This window comes from Tenrec ecaudatus, chromosome 15 (assembly GCF_050624435.1).
Source record: "Tenrec ecaudatus isolate mTenEca1 chromosome 15, mTenEca1.hap1, whole genome shotgun sequence".
Taxonomy (NCBI): Eukaryota; Metazoa; Chordata; class Mammalia; order Afrosoricida; family Tenrecidae; genus Tenrec; species Tenrec ecaudatus.
The window spans coordinates 114259220-114281033 of NC_134544.1; the positions used below are offsets into that span (position 1 = coordinate 114259220).

Consider the following 21814-nt stretch of genomic DNA (forward strand, 5'->3'; position numbering starts at 1 on the left):
CCTGCAGATTGTTCATCCAGCCTATCTTCTTTAGACAGACCTGTGGAGATAATAACATGCACAAAAACAAGACAGAGCAAAACCAAGCAACAAAACAACAATAAACCAATGACAAACAAAATACAACACAACACAACAAGAAAGAAAAGCTTGTAGTTAGTTCCAGGATTGTTTGTTGGCCCTTAGGAGTGTTTTCCAGTCCAGTCTGTTGGGGCACCACGCCCTGGCCCCAAAGTCCACCTTCAGTATTCCCTGGGGACCTCGCCGCTCCATTCCCTTGCTGCTCTGTTGCACCCCCTTAGTGTTTTGCCTCGGTGTGACGGGATCAGATCGGGTGCAATTACTACACTGTGTCTCTGCTATTGTCTCCTGTAGGGCCATGGGTCAGTGAGGGACATCATGTCTCATAGTGGGATCGACCATGTGGTCCTCTCTGTGGACTGGCTGCTCTAATTGTCCTCAAGGTCTGGTGGGTCAGGATGTGCTCCACTCTCCTCCTCCCCCTTTATCTGCTCCCATGTGCTCCAATCAGATATGTCCCTTTCCCGGAGCTGCAGATTCAATGCTGTCCTTTGAAATAAATTCTTCTGGTGGGGAGGGGCAGGTGTCCATGTAGTAGTTGAGATTGGGGCCCACCCCTCAGACCTCTCCACTGGTTCCCCACTCCACGCCGGCATGTTGCATTCACATCTTGGTTGGAACACTGGGTTGAAGTCTGGTCCCTCTTTCCCTGAAACATGCCCCATCTTTAGAAACATGGATTCACTTTTCTCCCGTGTGAGTCACTCTGCCCAGGAAGGGTTGTGAGTCGCAGTCGAGTTGATGCTGGCTCAGAGTGACCCACTGTCCTTGGGCAGCAGAATGAAAGACGCTGATCCTCACGATCATGCTTGTGCGTGAATCCCTCATGGCAGCCCCAGTGCCAGCCAGTCTTCTTGAGGGCCTGGCTTCTCCTGATAATGGCCCCAAGTATGTCAGATGGAGGCTCCCCACCTTCACTTCTAAGGAACGTTCTGACTTTCCTTCCTCCAAGACAGATGTGCTGGTCCTTCTGCTGGCCCGTGGTGTAGTCGGGCTTCTCACCAACACCCCAGTTCAGAGGCATCGTGCTTCTTTGGCCTTCCTTACTCCTTGTCCATATTTCACGAGCCCCCGAGACAGTTGAGGATGTGAAGAGGCTCCCGGGAATAAAATTGGAATTCGAAGGTAATGGAATTTTTCTATAGAATGTGTGAAGCCCGTTGTATCATGGTTTGGGTTAGTCCTCAAAGTGACGTCTTTGCTCTGTTACATGTTAAAATGAGATCCTGGGTAGCAAATCTATGCAGTGCAGCACAGAACCCACAGATGACCACAAAACCCTTTCTCTGGCTCTGACTTTATTGAATATCACTTTCCAGTCAATAAAAATATATTGAACTCCTGGGTGATGCAAATAGTTAACGCCTTGGGCAGCTAGCCACAAGGTTGGGGGGCTGAGCCCACAGGATGTGCCTTGGGAAAGGGGCCTGCGGATCTAGCCACCAGCTACAGAGAAAGCCCACAGGGCAGTTTTACTTGGCTCCACGTGCAATTGCCTGGAGTCCAAGTCCTGGCGACTAGTTTTGATATACAGCATTTCTGCAGGCGGGGAAGGTGGGGTGGGCGGGGAGGGGAAGGAACAGAAAAGACCTTTGCTCCCCTGGAGCTGAGAGTTGGGGCAGACCGACACGAGGAGCTAAACATCTCAGGAAGTGAAACGATGATGAAAACGAGACAGGATGATGTGCCGGGGAGTGTCAGGGGAAGTGCTCTTAAAAGAGGTGGTTAGGAAAGTCTCTTTGAAGAAGCAGCTCATCCAGCACGACCCGCGCAACGGGAAGGAGTCAGGTGTGTGACCATCTGGGGGAAGAGCCTACTCGGCAGAGGGAGCGAGACCGTCACCCAGGGGTGGGAAGAAACTCACAGCGTTTGCCGTTCATTGGGGGGAGACGCGCGAAGGTTCTACAGGCAGGATCGCGTCCGGCTTTAAGACAAATGAAGGAGTTTCCATCTAAACTTAGATTTCAATTTAAGCTTGTAAATGTAAAGTTTTAATCTAAACTTCGAGCTTCATTCAAACTTGGAATGAAACCGTGTTCTAAGTGCGATGGGAAGCCACTGGGGCAGGTTGATTAGGGGAATGCTGCTTTCAGATTCCCCGAACACTTATCGATTGTTGGTCTGCCGGAGTAGAAGCGGGGACCCCTTGGGGAACCATGCAGGGTGTCCAGGGGAGAAGAGGGCGGCTTCGACTACAGTGATGTTTCTAGACACACTTGACCCATGGATTGAGGCTGCAGTTAAGGGTAAGATGGGATGTTGGCTTAAGCAATTGAGAGGACTCGTTCCCGAGATCGGAAAACTGGGATGGAGTCAATTTGGAGGAAAACCAGTGTCTGTTGTGGATGAGTCACGTTTGAGATGCCCACTTGATACATGTTCGATGAGCAGTAAGAGATGCCAGCCCGGAGGTCAGCAGGGAGCTTGGGGAAGGAGGACCCACAGATTCATGCATCCCCATGTGCTACAGAGTAGAATTGCTCCATTGGATTTTCTTGGCTGTCAACTTTTAAAAGAAGCAGACCGCCAGGCCTTTCTTCTGTGGACCACCGGGTGGGTTCAGACTGCCAGCCATTTGGTTTTCAGCTGAAGTCCAACCAGTGTCACCGCGCAGGGACCTGTGCCTATCAGAAGCCATGCACTGGCCCCAATGTCATGCGCTCCCGGCCACCCTCCCTTGGGTGCATCCTGCCTGAATGGTCTGCATGGCTCCTGTCCAGACCTGGTCCCGGTCCTCTCATTGAGGATGCTTTTAGAACATGGGAGAACAGGACAAGGACCCGCACGCTGGGCCAGTAATTAAGTCCCGGGAGCGCTTCTCTTTTGGAGGGCTCTCCCCGCTTTAAAGAAGCATTTTTCTCCCCTGGCTTTGAAAGAGATGTGTTTTCTTCTCACAGTTATGACCAGAAGTCTAGGGGTACTGACTATATTTCTCCCTTCCCTGCCCGTAGCCGGACTCCTGGGTTCCTTGGCTTACTGAGGTTTGGGCGTGGCTGTTTCTACACCCACTGGTGGCTCCTTAAGAGAGAGGACCTGGCTCCTCAGGAGAGAGGACCTGGCTACAGCCCAGGAGACCCGCCCGGCGAGGCTATTCAGCTCGGACACTGGGCGTCCTTGTGACTCAGAATTGACGTGATGGCACAGCACCATCAGAGAGTCACCACGGGGGCTCAAGTCTGTGTTTGGTCTTCTGGTGTCTAGTGAGCTTGCTGATAGGAATGGACTTCGGCACACCATCTTGTTAACGTGCGCCTGATGACTGGCTTCGTCAGCGTACTTGATTTGAGGGCAGCGGCGTTAGCCCACGTCAGGATCCCAGCTATGACTATGCCAATATTTGCTTCTTATGACTCCAAAGGTTAAGCCCTACCCAACTCAACTAAAGGGGGGGGGGGGGGAAGAGCTGTTAAAAAAGTGAAGAAAATGTTTTCAAACTAAAAGAAAAAAATTTATTTTGTTTTGTTTTTTTAAATCATTTTATTGGGGGCTTGTACAGTTCTTATCACCACCCATCCATCCACCCACCCATCCATCCATCCATCCATCCATCCATCCATCCATCCATCCATCCATCCATCCATCCATCCATGTGTCAAGCGCATATGTACATTTGTTGCCCTCATCATTCTCAATGATGACCACGAATGGTTGGGGGTGGATGGCAAATTACTGGGTGGCGAGTGGACAGGCATTAACTTGGGTGACGGAAGGCATGCTGTACTAAGAAGGGTTGGCAACAGTGAGGGAGGCAGGGGCGGATACCGGGAGGAAGGCAGGTATAGGTGACTTCTCTCACATACCCCAGCCTGCCAGTGCTGAGCCCTGGGTGGACATGGACTGACTGACAGCGGGAGAGAACAACACACAAGCCACTACCACCACCCCCACTCCCCCGCCACACACACGCGCACACACACACACACACACACACACACACACACACCGACTTTGGAATGCATTGTGTTACATGAGGCGAGGTATGAAATTTTGCGGACTTCTTTGAATTAATCTGATCGAGCCCTATTTCTCTCAAAATCTGTTTGCTTTCTGCAGGTGAGCTGGTTAGACCGCCAACTGGCTGCACGGAGACGAATCGAGGCCCTGCACTAGAGACCCGGGCTCTGCTTTGAATGGGGTCCCGCCCGCTTTGGGAAGATGGAGTTACAGGCTGTGGGCCAGTCAGCGTCCCCGGTGGCTCCCTGGGAGGGGGGCAGCGATCACCATGGCGAGGGTGCTGGCTCGCCCAGCCTCTCAGACATCAGGCTCCAGAGGCACAGGGCCGCCTGGATTAACCCTCACGGGATGCAGCTGGCGCCGCCACGGGGAATGTGCCCCAGAGAGGGCACAGTGGGGAAGACCAGCAGCCACTGTGTGGCAGCCGAGATCCTGCCAGCAGGCCCTTCCCTGCAGTCCCTTCGGGGTTCCCGAACAGAGACTTCTTCACTGGACAACACTCCGCGCGCCTGGGGCTCCTCTGGGCAGACCAGGGACTTGTCGTGGACTGTGGTCTTAGGAAGCTCCCCTCAGGCCAGCTCTACGGAATTGGCCCGTTCCTCGAATCCTGAAGCAGAGAGTACCCTGCCGTCTCATGCAAAAGCCTGCCCGGAGGAAGGTAACTTCAGTGGGCGACTGTCCCCATGTCTGTCTTCTTTCACCCTTGGCCTTACTGTCTGCTCTGTGAGAACAGAAGTTCCTGGGGTTCCTTGAACGTCCATTGGAGTGAGCGCATTCATTGGCTGAGTGCCGCCCTTGGTCCAACCACCACGGAAGAGGGTCAAGAGGTGAGATCAACTGTTTCCTTTGTCCGGAGACTGTTGGGCAGGAGACCCGGTGGACCTGTGGCTTAGGCCTTGAACAGCTAAGTGCAAGGTTGGTGGTGCAAACCCAACCCATCAGCCATTTCTCTGGAAAGAGGAGGCTGCCTGCTCTGTCATGATTTAGGGTAGTCTTAGAAACCCCTTACAGGCCCAAGGTGATTTGGAATCACAGCGGATTTTTGGTTTCAGTTAGATTGTAGGGAAAGGTCGTGTCTATTGCTCAATGTAAACTAGTTGTCATGGAGTTACCGTTGACTCAGGGCCACTCCTGTAGGTCAGAGCAAAACTGTGCTCCTACAGATAGGAACTGGAAACACAGGGAATCCAGGACGATGAACCTTTCAGGACCAGTGCTGAAAGTGGCTAGACCGGGAGGGTGGAGTGGAAAGGGGGAACTGATTACAAGGATCTACATATAACCTCCTCCCTGGGGGATGGACAACAGAAAAGTTGATGAAGGGAGACGTCAGACAGTGTGAGATATGATAAAATAATCATAAGTTATAAATTATCAAGGGTTCATGAAGAAGTGGGGAGCAGGGAGGGAGGGTAAAATGACGAGCTGATACCAAGGCCTCAAGTAGAAAGCAAATGTTTTGAGAATGATGCAGGCAAAAAATGTACAAATGTGCTTGACACAATGGATGGATGTATGGATTGTGATAAGAGTTGTACAAGCCACCAATACAATGATTTTTTTAAAAGATTATCTAAATAGATAGATAGATAAACATTTTTTTAAATCCATGCTCCGTGGGGTTCTCAGTGCCAGCTCTTATCAGAAGGAGGTTGCCAGGCTTTTCTTCTGAGGTTGACTTGACCCTCCAACCTTTGGATTAATTCCTGAATATGTTGCACCACCTTCAATCAAGATAAGACAGCTGATAACTAATGGGGCGTGTTAGGTTTGACTGGGCAAATTCAAGTGTCAGCAGAAGTGTTTCCAGATAATCCGTCAACAGAGCTCTGTTGTACACTTCTGTAGGAGGTTAAGTCACTCCATCTATTCGCCTATTCCAGGTTTGGTTATAGAATAGTCAGACTGAGAACCAGAAACCGCATTACCCCAAAGACTATACAGCACTCCTTTTCACTAAACCGAGGGCTTTCTTCAAAGCACTGTTGCTATGAAGCACTGTGCGCGTTCCTACAATGCTCCAGCTTCTCAAACGCGACGCCGCTGCTGTGGGAGCCTGAGCTGCTGCGGCGGCTGCTGTTAGAGCTTGCGGCGGCTTTCTTAGTTTAAAAGACTCATCGTGCCATAGCCACACTTCACGGTACCTCCATTAGAACCCCAGTTGGAATGTCAATGAACTTTTTTTCCCCTAAGTTAAAAAATGATTTTATGTCCATCATGTACTTTTACTAGAAGATAGGAGTGGTTCTGTTGAAAACTTCTGAAAATAAAAAACGATGACTGTGCTTACACGTTCGAAGGAGCCCTGGTGGCACATGGACTGCACGGTGAGCGATCTGAAAGCACCGGCACCTCTCCAGTCACACCGTCTCAGGGAGCCACAGGGGCCACTGAGTCAGCACGGGCTCCACGGCAGTCAGCTCGGTTTGGGTTCACTCATTATTTGTAGGTTAAGAATTTTGGATAATTTTTCTGATCTTGAGCTAAGAGTCAAATTTGAACAAAATGATCAACTAGATCACAGGTCTTTCTCCGCCCCCTCATCCCGGACTCCAACTTTTTGCTCACTTAGATTAGTGCCCAGGATAAAGAGTGATTTGTGTGTACTTTCACACACACACACACACGTGGACAGTGACTGAAGTTTATCGATTTAGCGGAGTCCCTGAGTAGTACACGTCTTGGAGAAAGACAAAGCTGTGGGTGCCAGTCAAGATTTACAGTCTCAGGAAACCACGGGGCAGCTGGACTTTGTCCTAGAGCAGTGGTTCCCAACCTCTCTAATGCCGCGACCCAGTCATGCAGTTCCTCAGGTGGTGGTGACCCCCAACCATAAATTTATTTTCATTGCTACTTCATAAGTGTCATTTTGCTACTGTTATGAATTGTCATGTCAATATCTGATAGGCAGGATGTATTTTCATTTTTACCAGTTGAACACAATTAAACATAATGAAAGCATAGTAATTAATCACAAACAATATGCAATTATATATAGTGAAATATTTATATTTTCCAATGGTCTTAGGTGACCCCCGCAACAGGGTCATTTGACCCCCAAAGGGTCTGGACCCACAGGTTGAGAACCGCTGTCCTGTAGGGTTGCTGTGAGGGGCAGTTGACGCAGAGGCAGCTGGTGTGGGGTTGGTTTTGGTTTTTCCCTAGATAACACGAACACCCGACCTCATGCTCTATGAACTTGGGTGCGGTGGCCTGTGGCTGAATTCCCTCCAGGGTGGCAGAAGGGCAGATGCCACAGACAGTACACTCCCAAGTCCACCCTTTCTGCCCTTGACCTGTTGCTATGCGAGAGTTCCAGCTCTTAGGAGACCCTGGGAGCTGCAATGGTTAGACGCTAACTGAAAGGTTGGGCGTTCTAGTGTGCCCAGAGGCACTTCAGAAGAAAGACCTGGTGGCTTGCTTTTGAGAACGCAGCCGCTAGAAGCAGGTTCTATTGGGCCACACTTGAGTCATGAGTCAGAGTTGACCAGAAGGCAAGTTGCTTTAACCCTTCACAGAAAAGGCTGGCTGACCCAGAAGGCTTCGCGAGCCAAGATGCTCTAAGCTGTCCATGGACTAGCCGCCTTCTTGCACATGAGTTCAGAGCCTAGGGCGCCCTGCTTGCTGCTATGTCAGGCACCCTGAGCTGAGAACAGCCGCTGGTGAGGATTCCGCTCCAAGGAATGCCCCGCTAGCCACCATGTTGCGGGTACGGTTTCCCCATCGCCCACGGGGGACTGGCTGAGGATGGAGTGGCCCGTGAGCCTCTCCTCGCCACAGGAAGGTCATTTTAGAGAACAATGCCGACCTTTTCCAGGTGCCTTTGTTTCTGGAAGTTTGCAGTTAGCCGCAGTGAGTTGAAGAAAGGACCCCATAATTCTTTTCACCCTGCCCTCTTCGTCTCCCCTTTTCTCTAAGCCAGGGGTCCTCAAACCTTTTAAACAGGGGGCCAGGTCACTGTCCCTCAGACCTGTTGGAGGGCCGGACTGTAGTTTAAAATAACTATGAACAAATTCCTATGCACACCGCCCAGATCTTATTTTGAAATAAAAAATCAAAAGGGGAAAAACACCCGGCGGGCCGGATAAATGTCCTCGGCGGGCCGCATGTGGCCCACGGACCCGTAGTTTGAGGACCCCTGTTAGGCATTTCCCATCACCCTCTTCTCTTACGAAGACCCTCTGGGTAGTTGAAATGGCGAAGAGCTCAACTGCCGCCAGAAACATTGGCAGCTTACATCCACTTGGAAGTGCCTTTGAAGAAAGGCAGTGTGTGAAAGTTTACCAAGCAGAAAACCGTGGGGGCACAGCTCCGCTCTGCCACACACGAGGTTCTCATGAGTCAGAATCCACCTGACACACCGGCTTTATTTTTGTTCCTTTTTAAGACATCTTCTTGCCGCCACTCCACCTGTTTTTCCATTCCTCCTCTGAAGGCGATTAAGTTGAGCTTCTCAAATGAACTCCAGCAGCCTCTTGTCAAAATGTCCATCAGTAAGCAACCTCGGCATGGGGTAGTACCAGACCACCTACCGTGGGAATGGTCTGCCTCCTTCCGTTATCTCATTGATTCTAGAATTGTACTAGGTTTCTTCTCCTCCTCCTCCTCCTCCTCCTTTTTCTTCTCCTTCTTCCATATTTACAGCTGCTCTTTAGAAATTGCTTGCTTTGCTTGTTTTCCTGAATCACTTTCGAACTTGCTTTGCTCCATTTTTAATAACTTGCTATTCGGCAGGTGCTGCTCAAGTCAACGGAAGAACCACTGCTGGGGCCTCCTTCTCACCAGAGGCATTTGCGCTCCCTGTCGATGTAGAAAAGGTGAACATTCTCTTCAGTTGTTGTTTAACCGTAAAGGCCCTTGGTCCCTTCACGTTGTTCAGATTTCAACCTAGAACGTTTCTCCTTTGTGAAGCTGAAAGATAACAGCCAGGTTCCATTTTATTTCAGGGTTAGATTGGTTGTGGCTACCAGGAACTCTGAGCGGGAAGGGTTTTAAAGCAGTGTCTGTGCTCAGCTGGGGTCCTTTCTGTGATTGAGCGGCCATGTCTGCCATGGGTCACCACTAGTCGAGGACTTTCTGTCACAAGATATTCACCGTGGGTTATCTGCTGGATATATTGAACTAAATCTTGAGTCCCTGAGAGATGTCGACTTTAGAATATACATATATATATGTGTGTGTGTGTGTTATGACAATTTAGTTAAATGAAAAAGGATTGATTTTCAAGTTTGTATACTCTCAATAAGGAATTGTGTTATGATTGTATTTTGAATATTGTAACGGATCTTTTCTTCCTTGCAGGAAAATGCCCACTTTTATGCTGCAGATTTGATTATATCAGTAATGGAGAATATGAAGTGTAATATTCTGAGCCAACAGGAGGCAGAGGACTGGGGTGGAGATGAAGCCAGTGTGTTGCTTGGAAAAGATCAGGATGATCCCCAAATGACCTTTTGTGCCAACACACACCAAGCATCTGTGTCTTCCACCTCTTCAGATAGTGGCTACGAAGGCAAGCTTGGGCAAGCATGGGGGGGGGGTCTGTGATTTGTCCCCCCACATTACCTCTCCTATCCTCTCTCAGTGGTCTCTCGGTCCATTGATAAAACTTTCAAGGAGACTGTAGAACCCTCATGCTCCATTCACTTGCCACACTGGGTGTCTGCGGTGCTTTGCTTTTAATCTTGAACTTGACCTTCCATTTTTGAGTAGTGACTGTGTCTGCTTCCTATGCCATTTACAACAGAGCACTTCTTAGATCTTTTTGAGTGTGTTCTCCCTCCCACGCGAGTATTCCCAAACAATGGGCTGGGAGGAGCAGGGGGAGAAAACACAACAGTTAACTTGAGGTGCGTGTCTCCCAGGAGCTCACAAGATGGAGCAGGCAGCCTAGGAATGAGTGTGGGATGACTTCGATAACAAGTGGTACCCGGGTGGTCCAAACAGCTATCATGGTCAACAGATTAGTGGTTTGAGTCCATCCAGAGACACCTGCGAAAGAAGGCTTGATGGCTGACTTCTGAAAAACTAGCCATTGAAACTGTAAGGTAGTGGTTCTCAACCTGTGGGTCGCGACCCCAGGGGTGTCGAATGACTCTTTCACAGGGGTCACCCGATTCGTAACTGTAGCAAAATTACAGTTCTGAAGTACCAACAAAATCATTTTATGGTTGGGGGTCACCACAACATGAGCAACTATGAAAGGGTCTTGGCATTAGGGAGGTGGAGAACCACGGCTCTAAGGGGTGCAGTTCTACACTGATGCACCTGTGTCACCATGGTTTGGAATTGACTCCATGGCGACGGGTACTGGTACCCAGAGCAGTGGCTCGCAGCGCAGGAGCAGCCTGCTTCATTCAGGAAATCGAAAGCTCTTCCACGAGGAAGGGATGTCTAAGTGTGAGTGGCCATCTTCCCTGGAGAAAGACAGGGCTTTCCACTCCTGTAAAGAGTCACAGTCTTAGAAACTCACAGAGACAATCCTGGCCATTCCTATCAGGCTCTGTGGGTTGGCAGTGACTTGATGGTAGCATTTGGTTTAGATTTGGCTTATTCATCTTACCTTTTCCTAGCTGGGAATCCTACTATTGTTCTATTTTCTCCCTTTGCTGGGAGACTTGATCCACAGCCACACCTCCGGTGATTCCTTCTCAGCGAATACTTCCCAAATCTCTTCTTTTCTGTCACACCCGTATCCTCTGAGCACTCGCCCTGTCTGGCTAGAATATGTTGAACATCTTCACCAGAACCTCTAACTCAACATGTCTAAACTAAACCGAAGTCTTTTGTCTATCACTCCTTCATAACCCGCCACCCGCCCCCAATGATTCAAAAATAAATTGCTTTTCCCCTTGGTTTCCTTTACTGAGCATCTTACTCAAGATGCTAGTAGCAAGGGGAGGCCCTGCTCGTGGTCCCCAGCCCAGTGTGTGGCATGGAACAGGGGCCCAACAGATATGTGTTGAAAGAGTTAACGGGCTCAAATTCAAAGGGATTTTTTTAAAAGGAGGTACAGCATTTCCACTGAACCCAGGAGAGGGGGTGGGGCAACTGTATCACCCGAGAACTGAGCAGTACAGACACCGCTCTGATGGCTCATCTGTTTGGGACTTGTCACCTCTTGTCTGTGTCCCTCCTCGTGCAGTTTCCCCCTCTCCCTTTTCTCTGGGTTGCTTCCCCTTGCCCATCCCTAGCCTCTCCAACAGTTCTGGTGACTCCTGGTATCTTGGCCAGGTTCTGCCTGCTCAGCTCAGTCTTGTGGGAATTCGGACCCAGAGTCCAGAGGAGGCTCTGGCTTTTAGGTACTGGGGCTCAGGTTGAAGATCCAGAGGATCCACCCCTAGAAGGATCTTGGGGTTGGGGGGTGGGGAGGGCAGGGAAACAATCTGGGCGAGAACCAGGCTTGTCTGTGACGCACTCTCCTTCCTATGCGGGTTTCCCATCTCCTGTGTTCCTATCAAGTCAGATCAGGCCTGACTTCCAGGTTCTGAGGAGGGTGAGGTCCCTCTAGTCTGCCCACTAGTCTAGCCTTTACCCTCGACCAGCGCGTTAACCTTCCGACCAGTCATTGCAGAAAAACTCCATCCAGGTTCCATGAGTGTGGAGGCATTAGAAAGTCCATGGGAAAAATCCGTTCTCTTTCAATTCCATTTTCTCATGAACTCTCTGAAGCCTTCTCGTCATTGTGTGCATGTGTCTCTCTCTGTGGGTACATTTTCAATTTTTAAATGGATATATATTTCAAAGATTTGCCATTTCAACATTAATTACATTCATCTTGTTGGACAGCCAACATCATCTTTTTTTAAAAATCCTTTTATTAGGGGCTCATACAACTCTTATCACAATCCATACATACATCAATTGTGTAAAGAACATTTGTACATTCGCTGCCCTCATCATTCTCAAAACATTTGCTCTCCACATAAGCCCCTGGCATCAGCTCTTCATTTTCCCCTCCCTCCCAGCTCCCCACTCCCTCATGAACCCTTGATAATTTATGAATTATTTTCTCTATCTTGTACTGTCCAATGTCTCCTTTCACCCACTTTTCTGTTGTCCATCCCCCCATTGTCTGTTTCTAACTCTTTTTTTTAGTCTTAACGGAAACTGGGTGTCCCCTTTAGCAATAGTCTGCATTTCTTCTACCAACTTGCCCCCAGAGGAGCCATGGCGGTTACGAGTTGGACTGCGATCCGCATGGTCAGCGCTTCGAAACCACAGCTGCTGTTTGGGAGAAAGCCTGAGCTTTCTACTCCCGAAAACAGTTGCAGTCTCAGACACCCACAGGGGGTTCGCTATGCGTCAGCCTTGTCCGGATGGCAGTGAACTTGGTCTTTGTGGTTTACTTGCCCTCTGTGAGCTCCCAGTCTCTTAGGTGCACACCCAGGAGTGGAATCACTGGGCTCAACGCACCTTTTGTTTGGCTTTCCATTTCTCTCCCACTTTCGCCTTTGTCCCTCTAGTTGACCCTGCACACACCCATGTCCCACAGTGCAGCTTCTAGCCTTCGAGTCTCCTCCAGGCACTTGCATGCCCCGGCTTCTCCTTGCCTTTTCCCATGGGCCCCGGGCACCCTTCCCCACGTTGGCTGTGGCCTGTTACACTGGAGCGTTGGCACTTGCTGGCAGCTTGCCTCACAGCTTCTGCCTCTGTCTCTCTTTGCTTTGCTGGCATCCCCAGAATGCTGGTTTCTCTCACGAACTGCACATCCTTCTTACCTTTCAAAAGGCAGTCTTCTCCCGCCGGCACTAGCATGTGTACCCTGATTTGGATCATGTGCAATGAATGTGTCCCCGAATGCTCCTTTGTTTTCTCTGCCAATGTCCCATCCCCCAGCGTCACGCAGCGTGTAGCTCTGCTTCTGAGCCGCACATCCCCGCCCCGCCCCGCCCCAGCCGGGTGTCCCTGTGGTTGAATGCGCGGGTGTCTCAGCTTCCTCTGGAGATTTAAAACTCATTGAGAAACGAGAACCTGCCTAAAACAGGATGCTTATAAATAGCCACTGAATCGCTGAGTGGAAACTGATGTTTAGCTGAAATGTTTTTTTTTGAAACGATGTTAATACATGAAATGTAATTTACAGTATTTCTGCCCGTTAAAGAAAGTCCATGTCTCTGATTACGGGACATTTCTGGTGATCGGTCCTGCCCCCTGGGAGTGGTCAGGGTTCGCAACTGTGGGTTGAGAATATATTTGTTTTTAAATGAAATCACATGGAGAGTGTCGTGGTTGCCTGGGCCATTGGTCTCAGCTAAACAGAATTTTCTCTTTGTACTGAGTCACAATTCCCAGGGACAAGGGTGTATAATCCCTGTGGATTATGATCAAAGGAGGGTGGGAACAGAGGTGGGCGCCATTATCCCGTCTTCTCCACGGGGAAATTGAGGCTTAGATGGTGTGATTGTCTGTAGGGTGCAGTGTTGCTTTAAACTCAGCCCAGTCCATGAGGCAACCCACCTGTGTAGGCAGTCTCTCTCTCAGGCCTTTGTTATCGTTCGGTGCAGTCTCGTCGGCTCTGAAGGATAGTGTCCTTATATATGAAAGAACAAGCAGGCCGCCCTGTCCGTACGACCGATGGACTAGAATACGCTCCAAACAACTGTGCTCACTTCTTCCTCTCTCTTTCCTGTGCTCACTTAGATGCGTGTTTTACAGGATTACACTCAGCACGGTGATCAAGTGACATTCGTTATATTAATCATTTAGTTATATGTGCTGGTGTAATGGGTGGGCTGATCTGCCTGGTCAGCAGTTGGAAACCGCCAGCAGCTCCCAGGGAGACAGACTGGACTTTCTACTCCTGAAAACAGTTACAGTCTCGGAACTCACAGGGGGCCGCCGGGACTCAGCATGGGCTGGAATGCAGTGTGGGTTTTTTTTTATAGTGCATTAAAGTATGGGGGAGTTGCAGGAAGGTCAAGAAGGTCCCCTCTCAGTTTCTGAACTTTGTATTTGGCCATCTGTTTCACTTTCCGGCAGGCACTAGCAGAAGGACACCGAAAGAGCTTTTGAAAATTGCTCTGATTTTTGAATTTTGTTCTTGTGAGTACACACAGCAGTGGCATCCCGTCATTTCTGCACGTATGACTCAGTGCCTCTCCTTACATTTTGTGAGTCGTGCAGCCAATTTTCACAACCTTTGCCGAGTCGGTCCTCCTCGTTAACATTAATTCCCTGCCCTCTAATATCATACCTCGTATTTTGAATGGCTGTTGCCAGTTGCATGCCCTGTAGTATAGACCTGGAAAGTTCACCACTACACTTTTCTTCCCCGTCCGTCTTACTCTGGAAACTCCACTGAAACCTGTCTGCCATGGGGAACTCAACTCCCCTCCCCCATCCCAAACTGGGAATACTTGTAGCCCCACTTCCAGCGTCGCAGCAACACACAAGTCACCACAGGGTACAACCAGGGACAGATGGATGGAGAAGTCACACTCTTAGCTACCTTAATTTCTTGGTTTCCGCGTCTACAATCTCTTGTTTCTAATTCTTGTTGGCAAGACCCTCTCGGCTCTTCTTCTAGGTTATGCTGTGTTAAAAGTCAGCCCAGTGGCTGAAACATCGACTGACTGTGATGTGGTGGAGGAGGCCTCTCCGTGTGACTTTGATGAGCTTGCTGCGTTAGGTAAGATTTGGAAACTCAGCTAGGGTGACGGGTTGTACCTCCCCAGTCCTGACACACCATGAGACATGCACCACTGCCGGTGCCACGGTATGGTGGCATGGGAAGAAACTCCACCCACGATGGGCTCAGGGCTCTGCTTTAAAGCAGGTGAGTGTTATTGCAGGTCAAAGGGTCTCAATAGCCAATCTTCTCTCATCTCATGTGAAGCAGCTGAGAAAGCCAGTCTCCACTACAATCCGGGGTCTCTTTGGCCTCCCAGTGATAGTCTGGTGAGATTTCAAAGGCGTGTATGGTTTGCCTGCCCTCGTTGGCATCTTCTGTTGTCTCAGTGGCTATGCAAGAGGACTTGAAGCACACAGAGACTGTCCTTTGTGGGGAGAGTTGCTGTCTGACGTGGGGACCTGGTTTTGTGTTCTTGTATTGACTGTGATTTCATGAAACAGGCTGTAAAGACCTAATTTCCCTTTATTTCCCTCAAGACTGTGGGGAGTTGAATGATGGGACGGGAACCTGTGCATCTACCTACAGCCCCTCCGGGAGGTAAGCTACCTTACACCTATGTGACCCCTGGGTGTCCCTTCTGAGCCACTATGAACACTAAGCCTGGTCTTCTGACCCTGTTGAGCCAGTTTCAGCAACAGGGCAGGCTTTGTGATCACATTGTGCTGAATGGAGTCGCAGCTTGATTACGTGGCAAGCCTCGGGCCACAAGGCTGCTAAGGAGCAGAGCCGGGACTAGAACTCCAGGCTCTTTTTCATCACATCTCCAAGTTTTGGTGCCCTTTTTACAAAAAGAGGTTCTGTCGAGGACAGAGGCATTGTGCCCCCTCTCAGTTACGGAGCCCTGATCCATTGGGGGTGGGAAGAAGACGAGGATCAGTTTCTACCTTTCACATCCCCTTGCATTTCAGTGGCATCTATGAGGCAGACACTAATTCTGCTGAACTTATAGCCAAAGAGTTGTATCGAGTTTTCCGGAAGCACTGGATCTCGTCAGAAGTGAACTATCAGCTGGCAAGTCCCTTGCATGCCTCTGGCTCCACGGTAAGCATCAAAACAACTTGTTTTGGAAGACAGTTTGGTGGTTCCTCAAACAGGTAATGGTAGAACTACCAGTGGGACCCAGCAGGCCCACTCCTAGGCAGAGAGCCAGAGGCTGGAAGGCAGGCCTCAAACAGCTGTGTGCACACACACGGCATGGTGTTGGCCTTCACAGCCGCCAACAGATGGAACAACTAAGGGTCCATCAATAGATGAATGGGTAAAATAAATGTAACACATCCATGCAACGGTGGAGTACCCGGCCATAGAGAGGAACGGCACCATTCCTGTGACACAGATGTACCTTGAACACACTATACAGAGTCAAATAAGCCAGATGTTATTGGTAGGGGCCATCCAGGTGGTTCGGACCCACTGCCACGAGAGCACAATGGAACGAAACACCACCCACTCCTGTGCCAGCCTCACAATTGTTATGTTTGAGCCAACTGTTTGACCTGCAGCCCGTGTATCAGTGGATCTGAGCCACATGCGAGAGGACAAATTCTACCTGATCTCACCGCTATGAAACATCTGGAATCGACAAAGGCACAGAGAAAAAGTAGATGCGTGGTTACCATGGGCTGGTGAGGGGCAGGGAAAGTAGTGAGTTATCACTTGACAGCTACAGGATTTCTGTCTGAGGAGAGGAGAAAGTTTTGGAGACAGGTGATGCTTATACAACTTTGCAAGTAGGATTCGTGCCACGGTCTCGTACACTTGAAAATGGTGACAATGCCAGATTTTATGTTCTACACATTTTATCACAACGTAAAAAACAACCACACAGAATTGGGGGTCCCTAAGTTTTCAGTAGTCTGTTGCTCACTCAAGCATTGGTGTGGCTCCTTGTACAGGTGCTGGGGGCCTGCGGGGGGAGGGGCAACGTGAATGCGGAGACTGCACGCAGCAGGGACGTCGCTCCCACTTCCCATTCTGATCTGTCGTGTGGGTCCCAACTCCCGGTGACCAAGGTGCACCACAGTAAACTGGACTCCGTGCGTTTGCAGAGAATCTTTTAGAAGTTAGATGGGCAGGCCTTTCTTCTGAGATACCTTGGAGTAGATTAGAACCACTCACCCTGTATTGCACAGGGACAAAATAGCCAGTTGCACGCAAGCATACATACCAAACCCACAGCTATCAAGAATGTCCTGATCCTATAGGACAGAATTGAACACCCCCGTGGGATTGTGAGACTGTGCGTTCTGATGGGAGCAGACGGCTGCATCATTCGTCCATGGACCAGCTGGGACGTTTGAACCACTACCTGAGCAGCTCACTGGGTTCTCCACTACTGCCCCAGATTCATTGCCATACAGCAATTTGGACTCAGGTGACAGGGCAGGTAGTGGCTAGGCAGGAATGAGGGCACCCGGTGGCCTACTGCAGAAGGCCAGGCAGAGCCCCAGTTAGGACCACCCATGAGAGCAGGCAGGCTTCCTGGGGGCCAAGGATGTTGTGAGGACAGCTAAGCCGAGGCCCGTGGACACGCTGACTTCTATTTCCAGAACACAAGACGGCTGATGGGGACTGTAGAGCTGGAGCTGAGACTTGAGGAGGGCAGGAAGCATTGTGGCAGCGAGAGGCGGAAGGAAGGGTGTTTTTGGCAAAGGGCACTAGGGCAAAAGATCCGACCCTGGAGGTGCCTGGTGTGGTCATGGTGCAGACTACTCTGTTGCGGTTTGACAACATGTTTGTGTGCGTCTGTAGGGGCCGGGGACGGGGGGTGGGGGTGGCGCTGATCCACATAGGAAATCAGCCACGTTGTGGAGGGTGGGGAGTACTGATCTGAGCAGCTCCCATTTAAAAGATGCTGTGAAGGTGTTACTGCTCAGCTGGGAGGTTGTGTGTGCAGGTTGTTGTGCGTGAGGGTCTAGTTGACTCCAACTCTGAGACATCTTTGTTTAGCACACCAAAAGCTTGCCTGACCCTGTGCCCTCTTCAAGATCACCAGACCCATGTTCAAGTGTATTGTTTGAGCCACTGTTCAGTACCATCCACCGAGGAGGCCCATCTTCCAGTTCTGTGCCAGACCCTATTTTGTTGTGATCCATGGGGCATTTGTTGGCTAATGTTCAGTGGTAGATCTCCAGGCCTTTCTTCCTACTCTGTCTTAATCTGGAAGCTGAACGCATGTCTACCATGGGTGACCCTGCTGGTTGACATGCTAGCAGCATTGCTTCCAACAGCAATGCAACATACAAACCTCAATAGCATGAAAAGTAACAGGTCAGTCGGTGGCCACGAGTGAAGAATGGCGACAGACAATTCTAGAGAGTCTGGTAGAAGACTGGGTGATCAATAGGACACAGTGGCATGGCTAACTGCAAGGTCGGTGGTTCAAATGCACCAGCTGCTCTGCAGGAGAACGCAGAGACCATCTACTCCTCTAAGATTTTCAGCCTCAGAAACCCTGGCTGCGAGTTGGAATCAGCTTGCTGGTAGTGGGTTGGGCGGGGTTGGCTTTAGACATGGCTTGCATTATGGAGGAAGGTGGATCGGAAGGGCTGCTTACCACTAGGTGTGCCATTCGGAATGATGAGACCCTTTGAGGACGTGCAAAGATGTACAGCCTCTGAGACGCACGGAGGCAGCTTCCCCCTGTCCTATAGGGTCGCTGTTCATCAAAATCGACCCGGTGGTAGTGAAGAAGAGAAATCAGGCTTTGGCTGTTTGTGAAAGTATTCCAGATCACAACGACCTTCTTAAAGGAGATTAGGAATCCAGGTGGCAGGGAGCAGAGACGCAGAGGAGATGCCTGTACTCGCTAGGTCAAGGCATCCTCGGTAGTCAGCATGTAAGCTCTCCTGCAGACGGCCGTAGACACATGGACGGGACTTGCTGCCTCTCACTGCCATTGAGTCGATGCCGACTCAGCCACCGTATAGGACAGGGTAGAACTGCCTTCCCTGTGAGTCTCTGAGACTGGAACCAAAAGGAACAAGACTTTCCCATTTTCATGATGAATTGTAACTGTACAAACAGTCACATTTTCTTTTTCAATTCCCCAAGTGGGCTTCCGTTGTTCCTGACCTGTGTCTGTGTCATCGAAGGTTGTAAGTGAAGAGCACCTACGAAAGCAGCTGGAATCCAGCGTGGACGTGGTACGGGACATCAAATTTACGTCGAGGATCAGAGGGGCTGCGGACTGGGTCCCACCTCGATTCCAGATCATATTTCACATCCACCCGCCACTCAAGTAAGTCCCGGTCGCTCCTGGGCCGTCCATTGGGGCTTGTCCGGAGGAGCTCTCTGCGGAGTAAGTCGAGGGAGGCGGACCCGCAGTGAAGGCGCAGGACAACTGGCTTCAGGAAAGGAAAGCTGGGCAGGTCCTTCTGAATTCACTTTCTTCACTCCTGTTTGTCAGGGGCTTGAGGGGCCTCTAAGTTTTGACAAATCGGGAGACTTTAGTCATCCATCTGTAACTATGAGCGTTTGTAGCAAATGGACATTAAATAGGCTGATGAAGAACCGTGTAAGTGGCTTAATAAGGAATGTTAAAAAAATCACAATAGTTTCAAAAGCCCGCCTCACCGAGTGCCAATGAAGTGTGCCATAAAAATGAATGGATGGATGAAAGCTTTATAAAAAAGGAACATTTCCAGAACACCTGTACTTTAGAATTGTAATAATGTGATGTTCGTTTTCCAAGAAATAGCAAAAGACTTGAAAGACGAAACAGCTAAGATGAAGCACAAAAAGGAAAGGAAATTCAGCCAGATGCCTGTGTGTGTGCACGTGCGTGCGTGCGTGTGTGTGTCTGTGTGTGTGTGTGTGTGTGTGTGTGTGTGTGTAGAACAGACTTGATTTTTTTAGGGCAGTAATAGGTTTGCAGAAAACACAGAGCTCACTGAAGGCCTCCTACTGTGCGTGCGCAGTCCTACTGTGCATGCGCAGTTCTCGCCATTTGTAACCAGCTGCTCCGTTGTTTCCTGACGCGCCCTGTGTCTTGTGCAGACCTGCGGGTCTGCCAGACACCTGGTGCCAGGTGTCCTCTAGGAACAGTGTCATGTGGCACAGTTCTACTGACTACAAAATTCCCTGTCCCCCGCCTGTTCACCCCTTCTTTGTTCGCTCTTATTGTCTTTCCGGAGCCTTGGTGGTGCAGCAGTTCAGTGCTCAGAAGCCTCCAGATGGTTTGTGTTTTGGCCTCCCCAGCAGTTCCGTGAGAGAGAAAAAAGACCTGACCATGCGCTCCAGGAGAGGCTCTCGCCTCCCTCGAAAACCCAGCGGGGCAGTTCTGCTCTGTCACGGGGGTCCCTGTGCATCCACCTCAGTTCACTGGCCCTTCGCATAGTTTTGCCTTCTCCCGAATGTTCTGCACTTAGAATTAGATAGTGTGTGAATTTTCTTAAAGAGTAATTTAAGTATTCCCCCCCTGAGAACATATAATACCTGATAGACAAAGGAACATTTTTAAAAAGACCATTTTATCGGGGGCTCTTACAGCTCTTGTAACATTCCATACATCAATGGTATCAATTGTACATATGTTGCCATCATTACTTTCTAAACATTTACTTTCTATTGAGCCCTTAGTATCAGCTCCTCTTTTTTTCTCTCCCTACCTCCCCACCCTCATGACCCCTTGATAAATTATTATTGTTATATCTTATACCGACCGCTGTCTCCCTACCCCCGGAGTTTCTGTTGTTCATCCCTGCGTGTGTGTGTAGTTCTGGGTTGATAATTGTGATCGGTTCCCCATCTTCCCCTCCACTTCCCACCTTCTCCCTACCCTGCTGGTATCACTACTCCAATTTCTGATCCAGAGGGGCTTTTCTGACCTGGATTCCTAGTGTCCTGAGCTCTTCTCTGTATCTGTGTCCATGCTCTGGTCTAGTGTGCAAAGGCAGGACTAGGGCATGATAGTGGGGTCAGGGTGAGGAAGCCTCAAGGAACCAGAGGAATATTGTGTGTTTCATCGGTGCTATACTGCGCCCTGATTGTCTCATCCCTTCCTTGTGACCCTTCTGTGAGGGGATGTCCCATTGTCTACAGATGGGTTTTGGGTCCCTGTTCCTACCCATCTCGTTCTCAATAATGTGTTTTTGTTTGTTTGTTTGGGGTCCTCTGATATCTGTTACCTGATCCCGTTGACACCTCATGATCACACAGGCTGATGTGCTTCTTCCAAGTGGGTGTGTTGCTTCTCTGCTAGATGACTGTTTGTTTACCTTCAAGCCTTTAAGACCCCAGACATTCAGTGTAAGACATGGAAAAATAATGATTCATAAATTATCAGGGGGGAGGAAGAGGAAAAATGAGGAGCTGATACCAAGGGCTCAAGTCGAAAGCAAATGTTTTGAGAACGATGAGGGCAACAAATGTACAAATGGGCTTGACACAATGGATGGATATATGGATTGTGATAAGAGTTGTATGAGCCCCCAACAAAATGATTTAAAAAAAAAGACTCCAGATGCTATATCTTTTGATAGCCAGGCACCATCAGCTTTCTTCACCACATTTGCTTGTGCACCCATTTTGTCTTCAGCGATCGTGCCAGGAGGGTGAGCATCACAGAATGCCAGGTTGTTGGCACAACATGTTCTTGTGTTGAGGCAGAGCTTGAGCAGAGGGCCAAAGTCCCTCCAATACTTCAATGTATTGCCATATGTACATACGCCAATACCTCTGTTTTTGTGAATGAATGTATTTATTTATGTACACACCTATGTGTACACCTCTATCTATAGCTTCGCTTCCTCGATCTGGCCTCTGTTTCAGCAAAGGAACATTCTGATAGACTACAATTTTCCTGTGACTGTTGGCTTTTGCTTATTCAGCACCCAAATTGCAGCGAGAAACTGCTGAGAAGCGCCCAGCAGATGGTGTCTGTTCTCCTTTTCTCAGCGGGTGAAGCTAGAAAGTGTCTAGGACTGTTTCCACAGAAGAGCTCCCTCTGTAGGTGCTGTGAGGAACCACATCCCTTAGCATTTCTCTAGGAAGGTAGGGGCCCTTAACATTATCACCAGCTCACAAATAGGAGCCGGTCCAGCCATTGCATGAGGGGTGAGTTAATTGTTTGACATCATAAGCCTCACCAAAGAGCAGCAGGCCCAGCTATGACATTAGGCTGAGTTAATGACATGTTTGACCAGC

At 49.6% G+C, this 21814-nt stretch overlaps 1 protein-coding gene across 1 annotated transcript in view; it reads left to right on the forward strand.

Moving 5' to 3' along the window:
- Nucleotides 1-7735: 7735 nt before the first annotated feature.
- Nucleotides 7736-21814, forward strand: part of RUBCNL (rubicon like autophagy enhancer) — a 32239-nt gene continuing 18160 nt past the window's right edge. Inside the window, exons 1-7 of the mRNA XM_075532839.1 lie at nucleotides 7736-7744; nucleotides 8691-8852; nucleotides 9337-9547; nucleotides 14564-14665; nucleotides 15145-15205; nucleotides 15577-15709; nucleotides 18763-18908. Coding sequence (XP_075388954.1) covers nucleotides 7736-7744; nucleotides 8691-8852; nucleotides 9337-9547; nucleotides 14564-14665; nucleotides 15145-15205; nucleotides 15577-15709; nucleotides 18763-18908 — 824 coding nt within the window. The remainder of the gene's footprint in view (nucleotides 7745-8690; nucleotides 8853-9336; nucleotides 9548-14563; nucleotides 14666-15144; nucleotides 15206-15576; nucleotides 15710-18762; nucleotides 18909-21814) is intronic.